The 9,382-nt window shown below is 51.8% G+C and overlaps 2 protein-coding genes across 2 annotated transcripts; both read right to left on the minus strand.

Moving 5' to 3' along the window:
* Positions 1-1,139: 1,139 nt before the first annotated feature.
* Positions 1,140-4,034, minus strand: ASPSYDRAFT_60610 (cystathionine beta-lyase STR3; the record flags this gene model as incomplete). The annotated part of the gene is made up of 4 exons (XM_040849878.1): positions 1,140-1,950; positions 2,022-2,154; positions 2,762-3,809; positions 3,870-4,034. The coding sequence occupies 4 exons, from the start codon at positions 4,032-4,034 to the stop codon at positions 1,140-1,142; spliced, it is 2,157 nt and encodes a 718-aa protein (XP_040699520.1).
* An 812-nt stretch (positions 4,035-4,846) lies between these two features.
* farA (CeGAL family transcription factor) lies at positions 4,847-8,245 on the minus strand (the record flags this gene model as incomplete). Its single annotated transcript, XM_040842720.1, has 6 exons — positions 4,847-4,895; positions 4,953-7,379; positions 7,442-7,563; positions 7,665-7,682; positions 7,879-7,903; positions 8,109-8,245. 6 exons carry the CDS (start codon positions 8,243-8,245, stop codon positions 4,847-4,849), a joined length of 2,778 nt encoding a protein of 925 aa, XP_040699521.1.
* Between the last annotated feature and the right edge of the window lie 1,137 nt (positions 8,246-9,382).

A 9,382-nucleotide genomic window follows, 5' to 3' on the forward strand; every position in this document is an offset into this window, starting at 1 on the left:
GCAAGACAGGCTCTTCCCAGTTCACGATGTAGACAGCGTCGTCTCATCCAACCATTGAGGCACCGATACTCTCTCACAACAGCTTTCAATCCACTCGATCAATTAAACAAGGTATCTCGGTCCGCCTTGCCGGTCGACGCATTCATCAGCCAGCAAGAGCATCCATCGGATGTTGATCTCGATGCTGCAGAGTGCAGAATGCAGACTAAACCTGCACAGTTGAGCGAACTGCCTATTCGGGTGCAAATGCCAGCGGCAGCTCCTTGTGGTCTCCATTCTCCATTAATCTGCCGATCCAGGGCCACCTCCGCGTCTCTTCTGGAGTTCCTCCTCCCCCGCAGCCATAGATGCACTATCAACAAGTTTACCCGGTGTTCACCCGAATCATATCCACCGAGACTTCTGTTGAAGTATACGGGCCTTACAGGAAAATGAATGAATATTTGCTCTATTTTCGCGCTCATCACTAAGCTAATCTAGTGTCTGCCAATAGTGCCATCTTGGAATGGAGAGCACCATCACACCGGTACCCCAAGTAGCTCCTGTATATAACATCGACTCATTCCTGTCAATGTAAACCAACCTTGCCTTCCAAACCTTTCCACCATGCAGCCCTTTGTATAAATTCTTAACTCCCCTCCCCCCTTTCCACTCTCCCAGTGCTTTTGGGCTTTTCCAAACGCTGTCTCCTGTTGTCGCCGGACGGTCCCATTACCCCATCACAGCCTAGGGGTAGGTATTCCGAGATTCATCCGTTTTCGCCCGATGACCGGGGAACTACAGAGCGGAACCGTGGAAAACGCCCAACTACGCCGGGAGTGGCGAGACCAAGATAGCCTGGGGAAACAGGGTGATGTAGTAGAAGGAAACAGTGGCGAGATCGTAGATTGCGAGATCAATGTTAGGTATTATTCTGTATGTCGCGATAGTAGCATAATTAAACATGATCTAGATCTATCATTACCCAGTATACAGAACCAGCCAAAATCCAAAACACCCTCGTCAGCCCCGAAACACCATATATGAGTGGAGTGTCGTCGTAAATAGTCAACCGATTAAAAATCCAAATGTCGTCAAATAGAGTAAAAGAAGAAAAAAAAAAGAATAATAAAAAAAAATAGAGGAAGCAAAAGGCGTAATTACGCCTCCAACCCCTCAAGATAACCCATCAACTCAGCCCTCATCCTAACATTAACAACACCACCAACTCCATAAGCAGGAACAATCTTCCCCATTCGCGCAAAACAACTAGGCACGTAGTCCCTTCTTATCCTCGACGCTCGTTCCCGCCACCCCAGCCCGCCGGGTGGTTGCCGGTTATACAGATCCAACCCGAGCAGATGCATCGGCGTACTGGCGAACTGCATAAGCGCCGGACAGCTGAATTGCGCAATAGCAGCCTTCATCCCGGGCGTTGCGGCGATGGCGTCTGGTATTGACGGCGCAACGAGAGCGGGAATATTAAACGAGGCGAAGATTGTGATGCTGTCGCGCAGACAGAACAGGGTGTATGAGATTTTGGGTACTTTGGGTGCTCCGCCCGCGCCGGAAGGATGACAGGATGCCGGGGGTGTTGTTCTTGTTGGTATTGTTGGGGAGAGCCTGGGCCCGTTCGTCGATGATGTACTTTGAGGCTGGGGCGGTTGTGGGTTTGCGCCGAATAACCTTGCGAAGCGTGCGTCTTTGTAGACGCATATCCCCATGTTCACGGCGGTCGTTGTGAGGAATTTGGCGGTGTCTGGGAACACAGTCGAGAAGGGTTTATCTTTCAGTGTCGAGGTGACTGTGTCAATTGTGTTGGCCGTCAGGTAGGTTGACGTGTATAATGTGTAGATAAGGAGGAAGGGCGTTCCAAGAAAGAAGCCCGACGGTTTTGAGAGTATCGACCGGAAGGAGGACGTGATTGTTTGGCGAATTGGGACGCCCTTTGCTGCCTTTTCAATGATGGCCCTGTAGATTGACAGTTCGTTAGCTGCTGTACGGGTTGGTTTGGGATTCTGATGAAGCCGAAGCCGGCTTACCGATCAATCACAGTGATGACGGGGCAAGTCAGAGCACCAGCTGTTGCTGCACTGACAACGTCAACTCCGAGTCGCGCTCCTAACCGATTGGTATTCCATTTTTTATCCCGCGATGGAATGGGAAGAGCTGCATCTGGGGACAGGGTTCGCGACATGATCGCAGCTATTTGGGAATTACAGACACGGTGAACAAATAGACTTCCGGAATGCCGCCGGAGATCGAGACAAAGTCTAAAGTGGAACCAGCAAGATGGGAAGAAACAGATTAATTAGCTGGGATTTAAGCTCTATAACATCGCGGAAGAAATGGAGGATAAACGAGGGAAAAGTACGACAAATAAATTGGAGAGATGAGGTGATGGCTGGCTTGTTTTTGGCGTCGATTTCATTAGTTGACTCAACGACGATGCGGAGGAGACGGGGCCGGTCGGGTTCCAGGCTCCGATGCCGGCTTTTCAAATACCCCGAGATCCCAAGTCTCAACCCGGACTATAGTTATTACCAGTAACCAATGATTATATCAAGTTCAAGTTTTATGACACATACGCCCAACGCCACATGCCCGCCAAGTCTTCAATGAGTTTAAATCCATATTTACTGTCCAGTCCCCCAGTCTATGCAGACGCCGCCTGTGGCGTGTTCGCTTCAATGCCATCGAGAGTGACGTTGACAGCGCCCGCTTGAACCAGCTGTAGAATAGATATTAGCAAATGCCAAGCAGTCCAGACCAATTCAAAAACTTACCGCTCGCTGCAGGTCATCAATGAGATCATCTACATCTTCAATACCAACGCACAGCCGAATCAAGTCCTCGGGCATCGCGCGCTCCGCTCGCGTCTTAGCATCGATACTGGCATGGCTCATACGGCAAGGCAAGCTGATCAAGCTGTTGACACAGCCAAAACTAACGCTGATAGCCCACAGCTTCGCGTTCGCAACAATGCGCTCGCTGACCGAGACATCACCGGTCTCGAACGAGAGCACGGCCCCGGACCCCCGGGACATGGAGTGGTGGAGGTCATATTGAGGGTGTGACCGCAGTCCGGGGTAGCGGACCTTGAACCCATGCGATTCTAGAAACTCTGCAATTCGCTGTGCGTTTGATTGCTGCTGGTCCATGCGGACCTTGAGCGTCTTGACTCCGCGCATGAGCAGCCATGAGTCGAATGGCGATAAACCACAGCCGGACGCATTGATGGGGAAAAAGAGTCGCTCGCCGAGGCTGGCGTCGTTGACTGCAATGACTCCCGCCATGACATCGTGGTGGCCGGACAGATACTTTGTTCCACTCTCATAAACGATATCCGCACCGAGATCGAGAGGGCTGAGCAGAAGTGGCGACATCATGGTGTTATCCACGATAACCAGAGCACCGGGGTTGGCTTCGTGCGACGCAGTAGCAATTGTAGGGATATCAACGATCTTGATGAGAGGGTTTGTCGGCGTCTCCAGGAGCACCATGGCGGTCTTTTCAGACAGAACCTCCTTCACCTTATCAGGGTTGGTGGTGTCAACGTGGTGAACGATAATGCCACCATTGGTCGAGAGGTATTTGAGGAGTCGGTTGGTTCCGCCGTAAAGATCATCACCAGTGACAACCTCGTCACCAGGGCGGAGAAGACGAGTAATCACATCCAAGGCCGCCATTCCGGAGGATACGACGAGAGCGCGCTGTGCCGACATGATCTTGGCTAGGTGTCGTTCGAGATGTGTGCGAGTTGGGTTGCCCGATCGGGTGTAGTCATACTCACCCCCTCCCTCGTGGGATGACTGCTTGAAGGTTGCGCTCTGGATGCGGCAATTAGCTTCATCGGCGAATTATTTGTATAGCAAGGGGTATGGCCGTACCTGGTAGATCGGAACGCTGCTGGCATTGTACTGGTCATTGCTCTCTGTATAGACAAGTTCCGTCGCAATATTGTAGCGTCTAGTTCCATGAGGGCTCGACGGAGCAGGAGAAGGGGGTAGGTTGTGGCCCTCAGCATCGACCTGAGGGAATGTCTTTTTCAACATATTGGAGGCCGACATCGCTGCGGGGACGGGAAACGCGGAGGGGCGTGAGGGAAGGACGGGATAATGTAAAAAGGTCAGGACAGAGGACGAGATGAGTAGAAATTGAGATACTCGGGCAATTCTGACGATAAAGCCCAGCAATTTAGTGAGAGTAAAAAAAATATGTACAGATTCAGGATAAGCGGTTGTGTCAATTGGTATTTTGGTCCAAAGAGTCATTCCCATTCTCACCGACGTCGATTCTCCGTGGATGGAATTTAGTCATACGCATCCGCAGTCGCTGATTGGTTCCTCGGCAACGGGAGAGATGTCGTCATCCCGACTAAACTCGATATGGACAGATACCTGGGGCAGCTACGGACTACTTGAGCATTTGTATACAGCTGCAGACACAGAAAGCTTTTCCTTCTATATACATAGTCATTGAGGATTGAATACCCTTATTTAAATCTGCCGTCAATTTTCATAATGCACATGACCTCGAACATCACGCCATCCGTACTCCCTGGCCGTACGCCTTCCGCACAGCGCTCGCTAGGACGAAACATGAGACAGTGACACACGGTGATAATTTTGTAATGAACAATCGCCTCCTCTGCTGCGAACGAATAGCAGTCTCATAGAGAGGATCTGAAAGAATCGAAAATATCGTCCATTATAACCCAGTAATCATTGACAAGATAACTCCCGTCGGAAAAGTCAAAGCCATTGTATAAGCAATCACACAGTATTATCATGTCCACTCTGGAAAAAAAACACTAGAAAGCAAAAAGTCAGGTTTAGGTATGTTGTACAGCCAAGAACCAGCTAGCTCAAGCCGCCATTTCGCCGAAGCTGCCGTTTATACCGAAGAATTGGAACCTGGAAAGTAATTGGTGAGCAAGTGCAAATTCCTCGAGGAGGCGGAGGTCAACGTACCAGTCTTCCACGTTTAGAGTCGTGGGGGCCGTTGGGCCGCTGCGAGAGCTGTTGCTCCAGTTGTCATCTTGGCTTGCACTATCCATCGCCGCGCTAGCAACAGTGGCATCTAATCCCTGCATCGGCCACGTTTGCTGGGGATCCATTCCGTATATTTGCTGCGGTTGTTGCTGTCCATGTAGACCGATTGCAGAAGGCATGCTGGACAACATTTCGGGGCTTCCCTGTGCAGCAGACATGGAATTTCGGGGTTGCATTTGCTGGGGAACCATAGACCGCTGGTCCAAACCATGCGCCTGCAGTTGTGATTGCATTTGGAGCTGCGGATCAACAGCTGCACTCTGAGGCGAAGTGAGCTCTGGGAATATAGCAGTGCCATCAGGGAACAGCTGGTCTGGCTGGAAGTTCTCCCAGAGTGAGGGAGAAAGATTAGGCGAAGTACGTGTGACAAGGAATAAATCAGGAGGCGTTGCCGGGAGAGAGAATTGATTACCGAAGGGAGTCGTCGGCCGCGTATTCGCGCGTGAGTTACCGGTTCCAGGTAGGCCTTCCTTGGTAGCAGTAGGGGATCCTTGAGGTAAGGGCAAGGTAGACTGTCCCAGCTCTCTGGAGGGCGTAGCTGCTGGCGTCTGAGGGCGAGATCGCTCGTAAGAGACTGGAGGCGTAGGTCCTCCGTTGGGTAGTCCTATGTCCATATCATCAAACTTGCGCTTCGGCGGAAGATCTGGCCTCCTTGCGGACACGTGTTGTTGGTTCGGTTGATTCGGATCATGCTTAACCTTTTGATGCCTTCTTCCTGCGGCTTTCTGTAGACGCTCTTCCAGAACCTTGTTACCCAAAATAGACTCGAACAAGGTATGCACCATCTTCGCAACAAGCCAAACTTTGGAAACATCCTTGAGCGCCTGCATGCAAATGTTGATCCTCTCCTGGCAAGTAGCCACCACTGAAGGCACAGATGACCGCATCTGGTAGACATGCATGATAAGCGCGGAGAAAAGACTGTAGACAATGAACGCCGGCGTGTAACGGATCTCGTTGTGAGTCGACAGGTTTTCAACGATCGAAGTAATCATTCCTGCAGCTTGGAATGCAATAGTACGTGACGGGTACGCCATCTCTTCGACACGATAGCTACTAGGAACCGATGACGCTGGCGGCATGTGGGCTCGGTGTAACAAGCAGAGAGTGGTGTAGTAGTTCGCATGAAGAAGAGCTGCCCAGAAGTGATGCCGCTGACGTTGCCAGCAAACCTCCTTAGGGCAGTTCTGGAGCCAGTCTGCAAGTGCCATATCGGAATGGGTCAGGTCCATGGCATTCATACGCCGGGACTTGGACGCCACCGAGTATTGCTGCGAGAGGACCAACCCCATGATTTCGCAGAGCTTGACATACTGCAAAAAAAACTGCACGTGAACGGGATCCGGCGGGTACTCCGCAGTCATCTCAAGTTCGTCTTCGACAAAATCGTCTTCTGTCAACATCCCAACATCTGCATCGTCTGTGTTGATGCCGATGGGGCGCCCCAGAGCCACAGCTACAGAACGATCTCTGGTGAAGAGAGTCCACCAAATCCGTTTCCATAACCGCTTGTCCGGTTTGGTGAGCTGCGAGGATTCCACACTGCGGTGCATGCCGGAGCCTTGTGCAACAACAATTGCCACTCTCGTCCAGTAGAAGACGTTCTTGGTGACATCTTCAGGGCCCTCCCAGTACCAGCCCAGGAGCACCAATGCTTGGACAATAGTGACTCGGTCATCTTCATAATTAGCGTCATACAGAGCTTTGGCTCGCTTGTAGAAGGTCATGGCAGCCGGAGTGGTCGAGCCGTTGGCGTCCATCAGTTGCCCGTTGGTACAAACCCTTGAACCAGCTAAGAGGATGGCCTGCAAAAGTAGCAAAGATGGAGGGTTCTTAGGGTCTCTGTATTGGCGCATGAAACGACTGCGGTTGACGATGGGCACAACCGGTGCAACCCATTTGAAGTAGGCGTCGACTAACTCATCACACAATGGTTTCGGAGGGAGCAAAAAAGCGCCACGTTGGTGAAGGATGTCTAATTCAAGGTTGTCCAAGTCGGTGATCCTTGCACGGGAGCCACGGATGTTGGGGGGCAGCGGGTAATGCACAACATCGGTCGTCCCATGGCGGTCCTGAACCAGCAGGGAAAGATTCGAAGACTCGCCCAGATATGCAACCCTTCCAGCTTCTTTGATCGGAGCGCGGGCGAACTTCGGCTTCATAAACTGGGCATACGTTGCGTTCTGAGAGGCCTCCCGAGCGGCTTGGGCCTCTGTGAGTGTCGTCGCAGGCATGCCCCCGACCGCAACCCCACCGTTCTGATAGCCAAATGCATCTTTGCCAGGGATGGGTAGGGACTCTTCGCGCTTGTCTTGACTTTGGGATTTATCGTCGGTATCGTCGTTACTATTGGTGGAAGGAGGGTCAGCTGGAGGTGGGAAAGAGGGGCGTGGGTGTTGTCAACATACTCGCCAGTATCCTTTGATTTGGCTTGGTTCTTCTTGCGTTTGGGTGTAGGGATCTTGCATTCAATAGAGAACGCCACACAGTTGGTGCAAGGTACACCTAAACTGGCAGCATCGCAACGAACCTGTTCATTGAGAGAGACGTGGTCAGGAACCTTCTTGGTAGGGGAAGGGGGAGGGGCCAGCGGGTAGTGTCGGTCGCAGCGGGACAGGGGGCAAAACTCACTTTTCGGGCATGGCAAGTCTTCACGAGAAAACCAACAAAACAAAAAGTTAGTAAATATTCATAAGTAGAACACCAGGGTGAAGATGTGCCTCCATCCAGCACCAGACAGTGACCTGGCACTCGCAGTGTAGGCGACATCACCAAAGTTGCGATGAACCGAGGTGCCGAGGCTGCAAAAGCTTCGCGTCACCCAGCTAGGAACAGGTTGACCTACCTCGCAAGCACGCGACGCACGTTGTCTGTATAAAAAAGCGTTAGGAAAACTACCTTTTTTCCAACGTTTTCTTCAACTTCCCCCGCCAGCAAAATTTGTTTCGAGTCCCAGGAACTTGACTCGAGGCGGTTTGCACTGAGAGGGAAAAGCCCAGTGCTACCAGACCCCGCGTCCCCAGGCTGGCAGGTGCAAGCAGAAGAGGGAAAAAAAAATAAAATACCAGAACTCACCTCCTGAAACTCATTTGTCCGTTTGCTCCAGCTCGTACAGCTATCCCCGATGTTCCCGTTGAGCCCGCTGTACTAGGAGTCGGGCTGGGTCTGGGGGCTAATGGATCGTGGATGATTCTTTCGCCGGCTGTGCTCATGGCCAAAAGGTATCCATGCAGAGAGAATCGCGACTGTTTAAAATGGGAGTAATAGGAAGGTTTAGGGAATCCCGCGGGAATTCCAAGTGGTCAGGTAGCGGGAGGTAGTAGGAGAGAAGTCGAGGAAGAGAGCAGCAAAGTCGCGAGGGCACAAGCAATAGAAGGCGAAAACGTAAAATAAAAGAGGAACGATAAAATGCAGGGAGGCGACGAAACCGCAGGACGGCTCTTGTGCGTTAGGAGTTGGATAGGGAAGGGCTGTTACAGGATGAAAAGGTGAGGACGAGGTGCAGCCTATGGCGCAGGAGGAGAAAATACGGGGACTGCCTGGACGGGGGTCGGCGGGACTGCCAGGACTGGATCACTGGGCCCGGCAGCAGGGATGCCACGAACCAGACGGGACCCGACCTTGGATGGCCTGTCAGCACTCGCGGACGGACAGGCAACTGTTGTTCTTCTTGGATTCGAGCGCTGCTGCAGGTGATGATGGAGGGGAGGCAGAGAAAATTCCGGAGCCAACGGGGTTGCAGGGATTGTGCGCGCGAATAGCTGTTGAGTGGCTGTTGTGGAGGGGGAATGCAAATAAATTATAACGCCAGAGACAAGAACAGTAGTAGTAATCCCACGACTCCAGGGGTTGAGTCGCAACGCTCCGACAGTTTCTTTGGTTATGGGCAGAAAGGGCGGGGAGTGGCAAGAATAATCAGGTCGCAGTTGGAAACTGAACTTTGGGAACTCGGGGGGATCATCCAGACTTCAACAATCAAGTCCCAGGGTTTGTGTGGAGAAACTGCTTGGACCGTTGTAAAAGCCTTAAGACTTTTGACTCTCGCCAGCCGGCGCTATTCTCTGCAAATCCACCATTTTAAGGCAAATGGAAGGCCTGGAGTGTGTCAATGCTGCTACGAGAGTTCTACCCTATAATTATACGTTGGAGAACCCAGCGACTAGCACGTACTAGCCATGCACGAGGCCATTATCTGTCCCCTGAATTTCATCCTGGCGAGCAATCCCCCTTCCCTGCGTCTTTCCTTCTGCCGTGCATGTCTCAAGGCTGCTGGAATTAACATCCAGCCAGTTCGCACTCCACAGACAGTGGAGCCTGCACTCGAACTACAGTACTATTACACCGCATTC

The sequence above is a fragment of the Aspergillus sydowii genome (assembly GCF_001890705.1).
Source record: "Aspergillus sydowii CBS 593.65 unplaced genomic scaffold ASPSYscaffold_11, whole genome shotgun sequence".
NCBI classification, from domain to species: domain Eukaryota; kingdom Fungi; phylum Ascomycota; class Eurotiomycetes; order Eurotiales; family Aspergillaceae; genus Aspergillus; species Aspergillus sydowii.